General features: G+C 51.1%; 1 protein-coding gene and 1 long non-coding RNA gene across 5 annotated transcripts; one reads left to right on the top strand and one right to left on the bottom strand.

Moving 5' to 3' along the window:
* The first annotated feature begins 14 nt into the window (after positions 1-14).
* On the top strand, positions 15-14,627 carry LOC140638114 (uncharacterized). 2 transcript variants are annotated; one of them, XR_012035290.1, is made up of 5 exons: positions 15-365; positions 884-4,402; positions 8,496-8,581; positions 13,059-13,328; positions 13,640-14,627. It is a non-coding gene; the product is annotated as an uncharacterized lncRNA (long non-coding RNA). The 2 variants fall into 2 exon arrangements; XR_012035289.1 differs by having other exon boundaries at positions 24-365; positions 4,347-4,402.
* On the bottom strand, positions 1,591-15,425 carry SYPL2 (synaptophysin like 2). Of its 3 annotated transcripts, none has more exons than XM_072834867.1 (6): positions 15,348-15,425; positions 15,197-15,271; positions 8,406-8,530; positions 7,026-7,227; positions 5,724-5,915; positions 1,591-4,370 (listed from the first exon to the last, which is right to left on the bottom strand). In XM_072834867.1, the coding sequence occupies exons 1-6, from the start codon at positions 15,399-15,401 to the stop codon at positions 4,212-4,214; spliced, it is 807 nt and encodes a 268-aa protein (XP_072690968.1). In that variant the 5' UTR covers positions 15,402-15,425; the 3' UTR covers positions 1,591-4,211. The 3 variants fall into 3 exon arrangements, with proteins under 3 accessions (XP_072690968.1, XP_072690971.1, XP_072690969.1); XM_072834870.1 differs by lacking the exons at positions 15,197-15,271; positions 15,348-15,425 and adding exons at positions 9,252-9,458; positions 9,540-15,028 and having other exon boundaries at positions 8,444-8,530; XM_072834868.1 differs by lacking the exons at positions 15,197-15,271; positions 15,348-15,425 and adding an exon at positions 9,252-15,028 and having other exon boundaries at positions 8,444-8,530.
* Positions 15,426-16,970: the final 1,545 nt, after the last annotated feature.

Below are 16,970 nucleotides of genomic sequence, written 5' to 3'. Positions count from 1 at the left end.
CCCCGCCAGCTCACGCTCTGCGCAAGCGCGCCACGGCTCGTCGGCCCCTCGCGCTCCCTCTCGTACAGCCTTCTGGGAAGTGTAGTCTTGGGGGGGCGCTGTTGCCTACCGAGCTTGCAGCCAGAGCCCCTCCAAAATGCACAACTGCGGGGGGCGAAGAGACCGAAGGCCCGGGACCCCCTCTCTTAACCCTTGTGCACCCACTCTCTGTGCTACCAGCCCGCTCCCGCAAGCTCCCTGCACCCCCAGCCCCAGCCCTCTCTCTGCCCGAGAGCCCTTCTGAGCCGTGCCTCCGCCAGCTGGCTGGCGCCCCTTCCCGGGCTGGCGGTCAAGAAGCGACTTCGCTCCCCCGTAGATCGAATAGGGTAGGTGCAGGGAGGTGGGCGCTGTGAATCAGAAGGGCAAGGGGAGGGAGTCTGTTGGATGTGCTGAAGGACACAAGGGTTGGAGTGGGGGAGGGTCCTCGGCTCCCGTGTTGTGCCTCCTCTGTGGGCCACCCACGGTGCCCTGATGCAGTCTAGAGGGCTGGGGTGGCGTTGTCTGGGTTTGGGAGGACCTAGATGAGCTGATCAGGATCACCTGTCAGGATGACAGAAGGCTGTCTCCGAGCCAGAGCCGGCCCCGAGGCTGCTGGTCTTTGCAGCATCTCTGCTGATCCTTCTCTCCTCCTGAGAACTGCGATCGATACCCTGTACCGCCTCTTCCCAAACCCTGGCTGGACCCTGACTCCATCCATCACTTTGGCTTCCTTTTTCTAATGAATATTTTCTCTGCTGGAAGGGCTGCTACCAGAGCCCAGGCATAGGGAGATTTCTCATCAGATCTGTCATTTTCCTTACTAAGGCCTGGAAAATACCTTAATCATCCTCTTTCTTCTTTTCAGCTGATAACATTTCTTCCCACCCTCCCACAACCAAGAGACAAAGCCTGTCCCCCCTATCACATCAGAAAAGAGATACTAGTCCTCTTTTCCCTCTTCAACCCTCACAGCTCACCCCAGATTCATTCCTTCAGCTAAAGGAAACCAAATTGGAGGCAAGTAAGTCAAGGTCTGTGACTTCAAGAACTCAGACTTTCTTTTCACTTTCACCCAGGGAATGTTTAAGTACTAGGAAGATAATCTCTGAGGGCAGAGATTCTTAACCCGAGAGCCACAGATTGTGGGGGGGGGGGGGTGTCCAGGAACTTGTTGAAATTGAATTTAACATTGTGTCCAAATGTGTTTTTTCTAGGGAATGTAAGGGTAGCCTGTAAGAAGGGCAAGGGATATAGAGGTGCAAGTTTGTTCAGAAAGAACCTTCATAGTTAAAAGGGCAAGGCATATGGCCCTCACCTCCTGACAGGAAGTTTAGAAGAGCAAATGGAAATAGCACTGTGGAAGCCACTGTCTCTTGCCTTTTGAGTTTGCTCAAATTTGCTAATGAGTCTACTTGCCTTGAACTAACTGGTGCCACCAAAAGAGGAAAAACTCAGACTCTACTGCTTGGGATGCAGAGTGGAGAGGAGTAGAATAATGTTTTGGTAGAAATGCTGACATTTGTCCAAGAACCTAAAGCAATGGTAGGAAGAGAAAAAAAAAAAAATCCCTGGAAGGGTTCTAGTCTTGGCTCCTTTATGGCAAATGCTTTGAAGCACTGTTTATTCAAATGTGTAATAACAAGCACCAGAAAACAACATGCAACATTCTCCCTCCCACCCCGATCCTCAATCCCAGAAGTAGGAGACCTATGATCATAATACTGGAGGGAACGCAAATTCAGAAAGGGTCCTTGGCGGGCACCCTGGCAGGGTCAGCATTTAGTAGGGCAGAGGGCATGTTCCCTGCCTGTTGGCCTCCTGTAATCTGGAGAAACCAGACTCAGTCCCCTACTCCAGGCCCCACCAGGCAATGCATTGGTGCCAGCCCTGACTGGAGGGGACATGAGTCCTATGAGAACAGCTCTGCCCTCAGCAGTTGGCCTAGCCCAGACATCTGGAGGTAATGAGGTGAAGTAGCCTTTCCTCTTTGGGTGGTCACGGAAAATGAGGCCATAGCCTAAATCAAGGCCCTTCTGGATGAGAACAAGCCGGCCTCTTGAGGAGGAGAAAGAACCTTCTCTGCTCTAGGAAGAGTTCTGGGCTAGGAGTCCTTGGCAGGAGTGCATACCCACCCCACCCCCCTTCCCCTAGCTCAAGGGCCAGTTGCTAACTTCAGCCCCCAAATCAGAACACTTTATCCATCACATTTCAAATAAATTATAAATACATATACAGAATCCAAACGAAGTTCCAGTAGAAGCTGCTCACAGACCCTCACAGGGGCCAGCTTAAGAAAAATGGTCACCTCTTTGTTCTCTGTGTCTCTGGAGCTGTAGGCAATACTGTTCCCCCCTCTTTCTTGAGTAACCATGGGGACAGCTCAGGACAGAGAGAGGTTCAGACTTAGAAACACTCTCAACCCCATCCCCTCTCTTCCCTCCTCAAATCCCTTCCCCCAAAATCTAAAAACAAAACAAAAAACTAATTCTTTCACTGAAGGGTTCTAGAGCATTTGAGGACGTAAATCTCACACTCCCCCTGTCCAGTGGGGAAACTCTGACCCAAAGAAGAAATGATTGGCCCAAAGTCAAAGACTCTGTCCTCTGGGGACCCTGGTAATCTGCACTGTGAATGGTGTTTAGGGAGGTGAGAAGGTTGGAGGGGTTGTCTCCGTCCTGAGGAGAAATTGGCACAGGGCACATTCACCTTTGGGATGATAAATCGGTTAATTGGCACTGGATTGGGAAATGGCTGGATTCTTCATCCTTCTTCATCCTTCCCTGAGCAGCCCGATGGCCAGGGCAGACTGAAGTGCTTCGAGTTGGGGAGGAGCTGGATGGCCTTTTCCCAGTCAGCATTGACTCTTAGGCCCTGGGGTTCAGAGAGGGACTGAAGGAGGTGTCAGAAAGAGGAGACACATCAAAGACAAATATGGAACTGGGTCCCAAAGTGAAGAAGCACCAATAGCATTGGCCTGCCCTGGACTGGGGTTGGGGTGGAGAGGGTTAGAGCCTGGGAGGGACAGAGGGCAAACCGAGAGGCCACATTCTTTCGTGAAGGTGAGACAAAGAAGTATGAAAGAGAGGCCAAAGAAGGAATTGTGGTTTGGGGGAAATGAGGAAGAAATGGGCCCATCCATCCATGTCCTGGGGCTCTGGGGCAACTTAGCCTCGTGATGGTCCTTTGGGCCCTTCCAAAGCCCTCTCTGGACCCACAGGAATGAAAGGAAGGCCTGGACAGACATGGAAAAGGATCTTGAATGCCTCAGACCCAAGAGGCTGGGGAAGGGAGATGGACGGAGCGGCTGGAGGAAGGGAGGGCTGAGATGGAGATGCTCCTAGACCCCTCATCTTGTGTCCGATATGGGAGACTAAGCCCAAGAAGGAGGACAGGGAGGAAGGTCAGGAGCTTCTAGTGTTGGTAGAAAGTGCCAGAGCCTGGAGGGGTGGGAGGATTGAGGGAATAGAAGAAACTGCTTCCCCAGACAGTTTCCTGGCTTCAGTTTCTTGAAGTTGCAAGCCAGTTGCAATATATCTGCTCCCCACTGAGTCCAGGCCTCATCAGGACCCTCTACAGAGCTGTTTTCTAGGCTAGTTGGCCTCTTGGGTTCCCACATGATAGGCTCTGTGGGTGAGCAGGGGCCAGAGGAAAAAGTAGGAGAGCTCCAACTGACAGGAGATCAGGGCAGAAACAAGGCTTAGATGACAGCCATTGAAGAGGGGCCACCAAACCACTGGTGGGCTCTTCATGCAAGAGACCAGGAAGAAGGCTGCCGGCCAATCCCCTCCCCCCCCTGACTTTTATTGAAGCCGACAGGTTGATAGAAGTGGCTGCTAGGAACCGGTCTCAGGACTCTGGTCTCCTGCCCCAAACTCTCCTGCAGTAGAGGCTCGTTCTCAGAGGCTGTAAAGGTACAAGTAAGATCCCAAGTAAGATGCTGAGGTCCAGGCAGTGGACAAGGAGCACTGAGCTCCTACCACCAGAGGCTTCAGTAAAAGGAGGGATAGGAAGCCACTGGGTGGGCTGCCCTGGGTTTCTGACAGCTGATGCCCATCCATCCACGATGACGTCTCAAAGCTCAAAGCCCAGAATGATGGGGGAAGGGGAGTTGGAGAAGGAAGAGGGAGGTCTTGGAAGCTGGAGGTTGTTGAAGAGGTGCTGTCCTGTTCAGGAGTAGCCAGATGGGGGGCTGCTTACTGCTTCTCCACCGCTCCCTGCTCAGCTGCGCTCTCCTGGCTAGGGCCCTGGCCCTGGTCCTGGCCCTGGCCCTGGCCCTGTCCATGCCATGGGGTCTCCTTGAACACAAACCAACAGTTCCCGGCCCACAGGAAGAAGTTGATAAAGCCGAAGAGCTGCAAAGACATCAGAGAAGTTTGTGAGAATGGTAAGGAAAGCATTGTGGGAACAGGGAGTTGTTCGTGTGGTGGGTGGGAGAAGAGCATAGAGGGCTAGGGAGACTGGACTTCAGGGGACGGGATGTAGAGGCCGGGTTCAATGCCAGTGCCCACTAGGGGTTCTCTGGTAAAAGTCTGTAACTGTCCACAGCATGCACCTGAGCTGTAGCTTGATCACTAGGAGAATCTGGCCCCTGGAGTGAAGCATCATGCAAAACAGAGCACGGAGCAAGGGCTCTAGTGGCGCTATCCACAGCACTGTTTTGAGGCCCTTTTCCAAGGGTGGGTGGGACCAGAGCTGTCCAAGGTGCTCCTTTCCTAGGGCCAGGGACCCAGGCAGGGCCATATTCAAATATTTATTCAAAAATACTTAAAAGCCTATCAGCAGGATGTATTCGGGTGGGAGTGTGCTGATGTCTGCAGTTAACTTCAAAATGCATTAAAAATAAGATGGTTTGATGGATGAAGAGAGGCAGATAGGTATGTGATAAAGCGAGTCTAGTAAAATGTTAATGGTACAGTTTGGGCGACGAGTGTGTGGGTGTTCATTGTAAAATTCTTTCAACTTTACTGTGTGTGTGAAAATTTTTACAATAAGCTCTTGGGGACTAAAATCTATCAGCAGGGTTCTAGCAAGGTCTAGAAGGCTCCCTGGTGTGCCAGCAATGAAACTCTTCAGTTGCTGGACCTTGGGGAGTTCCAGGTCATTTTCAGGGCAGGGCTAAGGTGAGGGCACATTTGAAAAGCTCGAGGGCTCAGCTATTTACCAACTGATATGGAAAAATTTCCACAATCTTAACAACTGGGGTGGCCAAACATGTGCGTACCAGCTGGACCCACCTCTGCCCAGAGCCTCTTTCCAGTCTGGAGGCCCGAGTGACAATGAACCCCTTTTCACTCCGGGTCTGCTCCCAGTCTTGAGCCCAGCCACACTCTGTGCTCCCCTTCACATGCTTGCACGCGCACAGAGACACACACACACACATATTGTAAAGAGGCAGGAGGAGTGGGAGGCAGTCGCAGAGAGCATGCCTGGACATGGGGAGAAGGGAAATGGGAAGACACTACAGGAGGAAAGAACAGGAGGCTACGTGGCTCTTAGGTTCCCCACCCCCCAAACCAAAATGTCTTCTCAGGGTCAACCAGCGACCAGCAGCCACTCTTAGGTGCAGGGGTCACCAGCTCCAGTTGCAGGGAATACCAGTGGAGAGATGGCCTGTCTGTTCCCCTCAGAACCTGCCACCGGGCGAGGCCCAGGTACCTGAGATAGCACTGCCTCCCCGACGCCCCTTCAGCGGTCACAGGTCTCACCACAGAGATGTTGGCCAGGCCCATGGAGGGCGTGGCGCCGGCACTGCACACTGCTTCCTCCCCGTGGCACACAGACATGGCTGCAGTCAGGCTGGATGGCCGCGTGGCCCCCTTGATGTCTGTCAAGCCCTTGCCCCAGGCAGCTGCAGCTACCAGCCAGAAGAAGGTGAAGGAGACAGTCACACAGAAGTCCTAGGAGGAGCAGAGGGACAGGAAACACACTCAGAAAGGGCCCCTCTCGTTGTCTACTTTTTTTCCTCTGGTCATAAGGTCATAATGCACTGGGATCTTGGGGTCCGGGACAGCTACCCCTTGCTATCCTACCCAACACCTGGAGCCTCAAAGAGCCCAGATCATCTTAAGGAATCTCTTCACTGCCACCAAAGGAACCCTGCCACCCAGGGCTACCCCTGCCCAGGCCCTCAGAACGAAGTCAGACAACAGTCTATCAAAACAGCTGCTAGGGATCCCTGGGTGGCGCAGCGGTTTGGCGCCTGCCTTTGGCCCAGGGCGCGATCCTGGAGACCCGGGATCGAGTCCCACATCGGGTTCCCGGTGCCTGGAGCCTGCTTCTCCCTCTGCCTATGTCTCTGCCTCTCTCTCTCTCTGTGTGACTATCATAAATAAATAAAAGACTAAAAAAAAAAAAAAACAGCTGCTAGTCACTGTCACCCCCAAACCTAGGTGGCCTAAACTCCCCACCCTCGCCTTCAAGCCTTTCCTCTGATCATCATTGCTCAGCTACAACTGAAGGCAGTGTGAAAGCAGACTGCAGGAGACAAATGGGGTTCTCTAAGGCACCCCTTCCACCCTGCATGCCTGGGATAGGAAGGTGGTAGAAGGGGAACAACATTAATGATAGCTAACGCTTATTGAAGCTAACTCTACACCAGATATTTTATATGCAGCTTCACTCACCTCCCCCAAACACTATGAGATAGGTATTATCTTATCCCCATTTTATATTGAGGAAACTGAGGTCTGGAGAGGAGAAGTGACTTGTCCAAGAGCACAGTTAGTAAAGACTGTCCTGGAATTTGAACCCAGGCAGTGTGACTCCAGAGCCTACTTCTTGATGCTATTATGCTTTCTGTGAGCACAGCAAATGATGGGAGGTTGGGAGAGGCAGCGTCCTTGGAGCCGTGGGAGCCACAGAACCCAAAGGGTATGAAGGGCAAAGAGCTGGTGGGAGACTCAGGAGGTTCCACATATGGATGTCCTCTCCCCCCCATGTGGCCTCAGTCCCAGAACGCATATCTCCTTAGTTTCCCCGCCCATCCCTTCTGGCCTGTGCCCACTCACCACCAGTGGGAAGCGCCTGTTCTCTGTGTAGAGGTTGTGAAAGCGCAGGTACAGGACCAGCGCAGCCATGGTGTAGAAGAAGGAAAAGATGCCCAGGGTCACAAAGAACTCAGCAGGAGCAGAGAAATCCCCCATCAGGTGCATGATCTTGGAGGTGGAGTCATCATCGCAGAGGGGCATCTCATACTGGACCCGGTTCAACCTGCAGGTGGCAGGGGATGCCATCCTGAGCTCGGGGCAGTCCTCTCCCAGTGGAGGCAGGGGACTGTCCCTGCTCTGGGAGTAGTCCTGTGCTACTTCCCACCCCGGGACTCTTACAGAACCAAGAAAAGGAGTGTGGGGGGAGGGTCGTTCCTGGAGGCAACCTTGTAGTCAAGACAGGAACATTCCCAGGGACGCCTGGGTGGCTCAGTGGTTGAGCAGCTGCCTTCAGATCAGGGCGTGACCCCGGGGTCCTGGGATTGAGTCCCGCATCGGGCTCCCCACAGAGAGCCTGCTTCTCCCTCTGCCTGTGTCTCTGCCTCTCTCTGTGTCTCTTATGAATAAATAAAAAAATCTTAAAAAAAAAAAAAGACAGGAACATCCCTGGAATTCTGGTCCAACTCTACCTCCCATTCAGCCACTACCCAACAGTCATCCACCTTGCCCAGATATGGTGACTGTTAAACCACCAGGGAGATCAGCTTCATTTTGCCCCTGGGAAAGCACAGGTCCACGGTGGCCAGGTTAAGGTTGGACTTGCCCATTCTCAGGCCTTATTTAGTGAACGCCCCCCACCCCCACCCCATGAGACTATATGGTACAAAATCAGGACAAAGAAAAAAAATCACTCTGTTATAAACAAAAGATAGTTAACCTAACTTAGCTGTTGGTACTAAAACTTTCTGAGAAAATGAGCCCTGTCCCCGATTCTCCTCTGAACAGTTGGGATTCCCCTCCCTAGGCTCAAGCTCCCTAACCTTCAAGGCAGGAAGAAGGTTGCTGGAGGTCAAGAAAGACCTGAACAACTAGCCCCGACTCCTGGAAACCTCCATCCCAAACTGCAAGGGTTCTTCCTGTAGGAACTATGTCACCTGCTAATGGTCATCTGTGGACTGGAACATTATTATAACAATGATCTATTTGAGTTTCCTTGATGTTTCCGTATGGCTAGTGTGTCTGAAATTCTGTGTGTGTGTGTGTGTGTGTGTGTGTGTGTGTGTGTGTGTGTGTGTCTGAGATTGTTAACGGGCAGGGAGGACCCAAGTCTTATAGTTCTATCTGAACCTGGAGTGGCACTCAGCAAAAAAGTCTTTAGGTTTCTGGAGGAAGAAGAGACCAAGCAGGTCCTGCCAAACCAGCGAGAGAGGCTGTGTGGGGTCGGAATCAGTTCCTGCTCACCTGAAGGGATAGCCGAACAAAACAATGATGGAGCTCACATCTTTGGCTTCGTTGTTGCAGCGAACTGTTGCTCCTGTCTCCCCGCTGTAGGAGCCGCAGGACCCGAAGGCGAAAATAGCAAAGAGCTGAGGGAGAGGGAAGCCACTTTGAGAGTCGGAAGCCCTCAACCAGCCAAGGTATATCCCATCAAAACCACCTTCTGACTCTCCGCAGGTGCAGTTATGGGGGTGGGGGAGGATTCCCTTTAATCAAGTCCCTCCTGGGCAGGGACTCGTGGCTTCCATTGGCCTTCCAGGCTCCAGATGCCGTGTTCACTGCACCTAAGTGCTGGACCAAATAGCCAAATGAATGAGGTTGACTTGGAAGGGAGATGTAGAGAGAGGAAATGGATACTTTCCACGTCTCCCCGGTGGATGTGACAGTGGAGCACAGGTAGTCTCCTTAAGAGGATGACCAACACAAAGCAAGTTAGACTTTTGGAAATATCTAGCATAAAGCTGGACTTGAACTTTCTCCCCAAGGGAGAGCCACCCTAGAAATAGGTTCCTCTGTGCCAGCTGAGATCAGGCGTGTGTTGGAATTCCTAATATTTCTCCTTTGAAGCTGTCGTTGAATCTTGTCATTACCTCGTTGCTACCTTCCAGTGGCTTCTTTCCTCACTGGAGGTATAGCTAGAAGGGACACCTGTCGCCAAGCCTTCGGAGGGGCCAGGCAGGGAGCTGCCGTCCCATGGTCTGGCAGCCCAACCCCTCTTCCCCCAAACATACTTTTCTCGCAGCAGCAGGGCTGGCTGCGTCTATGCTGACAGTCCTGGCTCAAGCCCAGAGAAAAGTACCTTCCACTTGCCTTATCGGCCTCCACTCTTTCTCCAGTGGTGTTGCCCTTTGTAATCTGCGGGTGCTGCCATCACTCAGTGTTAAGAACCCGAGGCATTTCAGATCACTTGAATTGTTTTCCTCTCCACCTTTCATCACATCTGACTAAACCTCCTGTCTTGAGTGAGATGAAATTTCCCCAACCTATGGTTTTCAGATTTCTTTCTGGGGAAACACACTGGTTAGAAAAGGAGGTGAGAAGCTGGAATCTCTGATCCTCCCACGTCATCTGCTCAGGCCCCATTTCCTGTGCACTTACCTCGTCCAGGCTTGCACATGATGTAATCATTCTTAATAAGCACAGAGCTTATTCTGTTAATGACCGTTTTCTGTATGTTTTTCCATGTCTTGGTGTCTTGGACATTAAGCACCTAGAAGACAGCTCATCTACATCCCAGCCTTGCACCCAGAGTTTAGAGTAGAGTTGTGTGCACAGGATTTTGCTAATGCTTGACAGTGTTACAGAGGGAAAAGAGACCTGGGTTAGGAGTTTGGAAATGTGGGTTCTAGTCCGGGTCCAGTCACTCATTAGCTGGATGAGCTCAAGTAAGTCACTCCACTTTGAGTCTCAGTTTTCTTGTCTGTAAAATGAGGGCTTTGGAGCAGGCAATCCAGAGGCCTTTCTCTCACTGGAAGAGAGTAATGCTATCAGAGTGCTCTTGGCTGGGCTTGCCAGCAGCTGTACTCTGCCCCTGGGTGGTGTCTGGTGCCACTGCCCTGCCTTGCATCGCCTGGCCTGGCAGCTCTTGTCCACGCTGGAGCTGCTCACCCCTCTCTAAAGGTCATAATGAGCACCTCTCTGTCTCCATGAGGTTTAGTTCAGACAAATGAGAATTGTCTTCATTTTTAAAAACATTCAGAAAAGGAGAGAGTATAGCTCTTTCCAATGCCTGAATAACCTCATCTGGCTTCATTTACAGAGGCTGAGATAGAGACCTGTTTGCTCATGTTGACAGAGCTGAAGAGAAGTTGCCCAAAGCTTCTGCATCATTACCTTTTATATACTCCAAGCCTCCTCACTGGCATAACAATGGTGCTCCTCTAGCTCTTTTGTCATAGGAATTCTGGAATTTATGTCAGCTTCTTACAAGTTTCTTTATCCCTCTTAGCCTCTGGCGCTGAGAACTGGACACACAATTAGAGTGTCACATTCTAGGAAGGGCAGCACAGTTGGACATATTTTTATCCGTTGGCAGTTAGCGCTATAGAGGTCCCCTAAGAAAATAGGTATTTCTAACTTGGGGCAATGAGTGGTCAATTGTGGAGCTTTCTCCTCACCAGCACTTCCTTGACAGGCACATCTACAGAAGGATGACACTGAGCATCTACTGTGTACCAGGCACTGTTTTAAGCACTATCATTTAGTAGTGAACAAAAGAGAAAAATCTCTGTCTTCATGGAACTCGTAATTTAGAGCTGGACTATCCACCATGGTAGCCACTAGCCAAGTGCGGCTATTTACACTCAAGTTCATTAAAATTAAATAAAATTAAAAATTCAGCTGTTGAGTCACAATAGCCACATTTCAATAGCTACATGTGACTAGCAGGTACCATATTGGACAACACAGGTTATAGAACTTTACCATCATTGTCCAAAGTTCTGCTAATGTCTAGATGGTAACCTAGAAGTTCTGAAAATCCTAAACCCTGCTCTATGATTCCTCAAAGAGTGAAATATACCACAAATAGCTGGAGTACTAACTGTTTCCTCTTCTATTTTGATTCTTTGAAAGTCAGGAATCCAGAAACACCTTACATAATTCTTTATCAATCAGAATACATAATTAAATCTGAATATCGGGCAGTCATGTGATGCCAGATAACATAAAGTTTGCTGTGTAAGTGGACAAAGGGAAAAATCTGAGGGGAACTTCATAGGTTCACAGGACATCAGAGCAAAAAAAGATCTCAGAGATCGTTACGCCCAGTGGTCTCACTTCACAGAGGTGGAAACTAAAGTCCCAAAAGATCAAGTAACTCTCCCAAGGTCACATTTAGTGATTGTGAGAGCTAGCCTTAGAATTCACATCTCCTCATTCCCTGTCCAGGGCTTTCTACTTCATTCACTCATCAACAAACAGTTATGAACCATCTGCTATGTGCCAAGTGCTGGTGACACAAAGATGAATGAATAAGACCCAGTACCTTCTCTTGACAGTTTATGTCAAGGAGAAAAAAAGTGTAATGTTCAAATAAACAAACTAAAATTCTGCATCACAAAGTTATTAAGGCCAAAAGAGAGCGAGAGCGAGAGCGAGCAACAGAGACAGAAAGAGAGGGAGAGGGAGAGGGGGGGAGAGAGAGAGAGAGAGATCTTTCCTATGTTCAGTGAAGATTATAAGGAGGCAGGGAGGAGCTCTGCACCTGGGATGCAGGTGGCAGAGAAAGACACCCTGACCCAGCCTCCTCCACCTTTTGGAACCAGAATGTGCCAGGTGACTGAGGCACAGAGAGGAGCAGGATAGAACTGAAACCATCCATATCACTGAACACAAGGGCCTGAGTTCAGCAAACTGCTCAAAAATAGCAGTAGCCAAGGAGTCACTGAGAGGGGAGAGGTGGGGAGGGAATCTCTAAGTCTCTAATGCCAACCAGCCTTCTTCCTCTTGGAACTGTATTGCTGGGGACAGTGATGGTCATACACTGCACTCCTGCTCGTCTCTGTATCTCTGATACAGGTGACAGGTGGCCAGAATCACCTTGCCAGTTTGGTGCTGACTTGCTGGATGGTGATGATCCTTTGAGAACCCCAGTTAGTGCAGGGCACAAGGAAGATGAGTTCTCCCCCTACTCTTACCTCTACAGTCATCTCAGTGGTTTTATGGACTCTGGTGGTATTCTTTCGCATTCCCCTACACCAGCTGAAATAGCTTATTTTCATTATAGAGATCCTGGAGCCAAGTAAGTGGCTTTGGCACCTCAAAGGTGAATTATTGATTAGGGATACACCCAGTTAATGATAATATGACTTACTATGGAAACAGTGACTGAGTAATCCAGGATTCCTTGATGCCTTACCCTCAAAATGAGGATCTGGTGGTGACATTTGAGTAATCTAATCAAAGGACAAATCTAGCTGACAGTCTGTATACAGAGGAAATTTAGGGGAAAGGGGAGGTCTATAAACAAAAGGAAGGGGAGCCAACACTTACTGAATATCTCCTGGATTTCTTGGATTGAATGCTTGGATGCTTTATAGAAGTCACCTCCTATAATAGATCTCCCCTCATTTACAGATAAGAAACCACGGCCCACAAAGATTTTACTTACCCCAGGTACCCTAGATTCCATGACTAGAAAGCAGAGGAGACTTAATGTAAACCAAAGCCCATTGACCTCACAATCTGCCTTTTTCTTTTTTTAAGAAACCAATTCTTTAATAATTGGTCTATACCTATGTCATTTCACTAGCTTTGTGAAGATTTAGTGAGACATCAGAATTGGAAATGAGGTGTGGCTTGGCGGTTTAGCGCCGCCTTCAGCCCAGGGTGTGATCCTGGAGACCAGGAATCGAGTCCCACGTCGGGCTCCCTGCATGGAGCCTTCTTCTCCCTCTGCCTGTGTCTCTGCCTCTCTCTGTGTTTCTCATGAATAAATAAATAAAATCTTAAAAAAAAAAGACACTCTAAGCCACACTCCTAATGAATAAAAGACTAACACTGCTTTCTTCTTACCAGGGTATCAGCAAACTGCTTTTGGAGAACAATAAAAACACAAGTTTTCAAGCATCATTACGATAAATGCAAGATTTGTGTTTTCTCTTTTTCCTTTTCCAGTCCAGGAACATTGGATCCCCCAAGCAGGAGATGAGTGAAAATCCAAAAGGATATTTTACTGTCATTTCTGGTGCTGGTTCCTGTGTACTTTCACATTAGCTCATCCTGGAGAGACTCAGGGCAAGTGAAACTCAAGCTCTGCTAGCACGGCAGCAAAAGCAAATCATGTCTCCCTTTGACGCTGTCCTTCGAATGAAGGCTGAGTTCAGAGTCTAGCCTGGGCCCCTGGATTTAGCACTGAGAGAAAGGCATCACCCCCTCTCTGAGAAGGTGAGGATCATAAAAGTCAAATGGGTCTTGACGTAGGCATCAGTGCTGGCCCTGGGAGGAGACTGGATCATTTTCCTAGGCATCGCTTTGCGCAGCCTTTACAGAAATGTGGGTATTGGGGTGGGGGGCATTCAGAAAAGGATAGAAGGACTGAAGAGGGAAGCTTTTCGGAATCCCCCCCCCCCACCAACGAAGATTCCATGGTCTAATAATGATCCTCATTGTTTCCCTCACCCCTTGACAGTCTTTGTCAAATTCCCCTTAGATCCATTTGTCTAGTTTAATGATAAAATTGTACTCTTATATTTCAGGTTCTGCTCCTCATAATGGCTCCCTTGTTCTGGATGGCAGTCACATGGAGCCTTAACATCATTCTTATATGGCCACCACTGGTACTGAGACCTTAATATCATTCTTATATGGCCACCACTCTAGTCCTGAAGGGAAGTGGGGGTGGGAGTATAAAAGAGCTCAGTCAGCAGTCCATCCAACTGCTCTTGAGGCAGTGAGGAGAATGGAAAGTCCCCACTAGGTCCCAGAGTTTGCACTTGGGAGCGCCTTGCCTGGCCTGTAGCCCCAGTCAAGGTCTCAGATATCTGGAGATAACCCTACATGCACTATTGCCACTGAATTCCAGATCTGATGATTCCCATCCAAAGGATGATTCAGGAATTGGTGACACAGCGCTAACTCCTATCTCCAGTGAGTTAAAAGCCCTTTAGAACTCCATCCTCTTCCGTATTAACGGTAACTTATTGCCTAGCTGAATTCTGTGCTGAAAGCACATAAATTAATTAAGTGAAAGCACAAATGGTGTGTGGATTGTCTAACTTAAATCTCTTCTGTTATAGTGCACTAAATGCTTCCAACAAGTTGTCATGATTTGAAAGACTGACCTGTCCACATTCCTGACTTACACTCAGGACGCCTTGGGCACTGGTAAGGACAGAGAACATACCTATATCTCCAAGTACCAGTCAGGCAAGGAGATGGTATTTCCCCTGGACCATTACAGAGGTAAACTGAGGCCACAGGCAAGTGATTTCTTCAAGGTCACAGGGTGAGTCTAATGGAGGGCAATATTCTAGCATACCAACCCGTTTAGAACAGAAGGGGACCCTAGGAATGGTGTGACTAACAGTTAACTAACGTGAGAAACTGAGGTCCAGGGAAGTGACTTGCCCAAGGTCACATAGCTGGAAAAGGCAGGTAGGTCCAGGTCTGAAACCCAGAGCTCCAGCTTCCCAACTCAATGTTTTACCTTATTTTACAAGCACATTTGGACACAGTGTGATGTTTATTGTCTTCATATTTTTTATTTAATCCTAGACCCATAGACTTCATTCATTCATCCATTCATTCATTCATTCATTCCCCCTTTCACTCAGTCACTTGAATCCAGATTATTCTGGCGACCTGGACAGGACAACTCCCAGCCAGGACCCTGTCCCCCGGAGCCCATTTTCAAGATCAGCCAGATCCTAGTGGGTTTGGGGGCAGGATGGTTTCCATCGCCCGCCTCCTTCCCTCCTCTGCCCTCCGTGGCTTTCCTCGTCCTCCTTGTCCTCCTCCCCCCTCTGCCACCGAGGAGTGGTATGTGCAGGATCAGAGTTCTGGAAAGGTTACACCCGGGTCCTGTCGCCCGGGTGAAATGTGAGCGCCCTGGGCAAGGGCTCCTTGCACATAGAAGGACCGAATCCCGGGCTCCGCGGGCCCCGCTCGCACCCCCCTGCCCCCGGCGCTGGAGGAGCAGCCCCGGCCCGCCCCTCCCCCGCCCACCTGTCGCCGCCCCCCGCTCCGGCCACATTGCTTCGGGCCGGCGTCACGGCCCAAGCTCCCGAAATAGCCCGCGGCCGGAGCCGACTCACCCACTGGAGAACTTTGATGAAGCCCAGCGGCTCCTCCAGCCGCTGCCAGCGCAGCCCCACCAGCAGGCGGTCCACCTGCGGAGACGGGCGGCGCTCAGGGAGGGTCCCGCCGACTCCCCGGGGAGGGGGCGACAGCCGGGGCGGGGAGTACCTGCTGGCGCGGCGACTTGTCCGCCGCGCGACTCGAGCCCTCGGTCGCAGACATGCCGGCGCGGCGGGGGCGGCGGGGGCGGCGGGGCGAGCGGGGACCGGCGGGGCTCGGCGGGCGGCGGGCGGCGGGGCTCGGGGGCTCGGCGGGCGGCGGGGGCGGCGGGGGCGGCGGGGGCGGCCGACGCGGGGACCGCGCGCTGCCGCTCCGGCTGCACCGAGCCGCCGGGGCCGATTCAAACTTCTGTCAAACTGGCGAGCGCACTTGGCCGCCGAGTCACGTGGCGAGCGCCCGCGCACCCTCCTCCCGCCCCCGGGCTCCGGGCCCGCTCGCGGGGCGCCTTAAAGGGACCCGTGGCCTCCGCGGGCGCCTGGGCGGCGACGGGCTCGGCTTCGGGGCGGGGAGCCGCGGGAGCCGCGGTCCCCAGGCGCACCCGCAGCCGGGCCGGGCCGAGGCCGGCGCTGGGCCGCACGCTCGGTCCCCAGCCCATCCCATCCCGCCCCGTGTGCCTTCGGCGCCGCGGTGCTCAGAATCCACAGGACTTGCATAAAGCATGATCCGTGTCGAAATAAGGTTCTAGACCCCACTTGAGTTAACAAACTGCTTGCTCCCAAGAATCTCCGGGGGCCACTACAGAGGGGAAGGGCAATACCAGGGAAGTCGCTCACTTTTTATTCCGTCTAGCTGGGCGTCCGCTTAATCTTTCAACAACAAAAGGCGTTCGTATGTTAGTGGCTGACAAGTTATTAACCTTTGCAAAGTATAAACTCATTCTCCCTTAAAATACGCAGCACTACTTAAATGAGAGCGAAAGAGTCTTTGAGGAATAGGGGGCTCGCAGAGTATTTGCATTGAGAAGTTGGCAGTTGCGTTCTGATCGGCCTTACATCGGTCCCTAGTTTTCAAAGCAGTGTTTGGCAGGAGGCCCGAGGGAGCAGTTATGAATGTGACACGTTCGGCCTCCTGGATTGTAAGTGTAAGTAGTGGAAGGTTAAGGGATTTGTCCAAGGTCACCGAGTGAGCCAGGGGGCTGCGGCCAGGAGGTGACACCCGCCTGTGCCTCTGTAGAACGGGCTCGCGGTATGTATCCCTCCCACCCCGTCACAAAGTCATTACTGGAGCGCTTTAGAATGACTACTTTTTAAACAAACATTTAGCTGGGTTTTTTTTTTTTTTTAAGATTTTATTTATTTGAGACAGAGAGAGAGAGAGAGGCGGGGACAAAGGCAGAGAGAGAAGCAGGCTCCACGCAGGGAGCCCGACGTGGGACTCGACCCCGAGTCTCCGGGATCACGCCCTGCGCTGAAGGCGGCGCTAAACCGCGGAGCCACCCGGCTGCCCTTTAGCTGTTATTAATACAATTCATACCCACATTGGGTAAAGTGACTTACCAAAGTTCGGGTAGGAGGGAATGGCTGCACTTGAACGAAACTTCTCCAACATATTTCCATGCAAATCTAGATGAAATAAGAAACAAGAGAGTCCCAATTTTTAAAAGGATTTTATTTATTCCTGAGAGACACAAAAAGAGGCAGAGACATAGGCAGAGGGAGAAGCAGGCTTCCTATGGGGAGTCTGATATGGGACTCGGTCCCAGGACCCGGGGATCACGCTCTCAGGGGCAGA

This window comes from Canis lupus, chromosome 8, assembly GCF_048164855.1.
Source record: "Canis lupus baileyi chromosome 8, mCanLup2.hap1, whole genome shotgun sequence".
Taxonomy (NCBI): domain Eukaryota; kingdom Metazoa; phylum Chordata; class Mammalia; order Carnivora; family Canidae; genus Canis; species Canis lupus.
Note: the sequence above shows the minus strand (reverse complement) of the source record. Positions and strands in the feature narration are given on the sequence as shown.

What these genes read in the sequence shown, in the direction of transcription:
- SYPL2 (XM_072834867.1), bottom strand. Translation starts at nt 15,401, where the DNA reads ATGTCTGCGACCGAGGGCTCGAGTCGCGCGGCGGACAAGTCGCCGCGC. An exon ending in TTGTTCGGCTATCCCTTCAG is followed by an intron (nt 7,228 to 8,405) that starts GTGAGCAGGAAC and finishes TGCCACCTGCAG; the next exon opens with GTTGAACCGGGTCCAGTATG. An exon ending in GCCTGGCCAACATCTCTGTG is followed by an intron (nt 4,371 to 5,723) that starts GTGAGACCTGTG and finishes ATGTCTTTGCAG; the next exon opens with CTCTTCGGCTTTATCAACTT.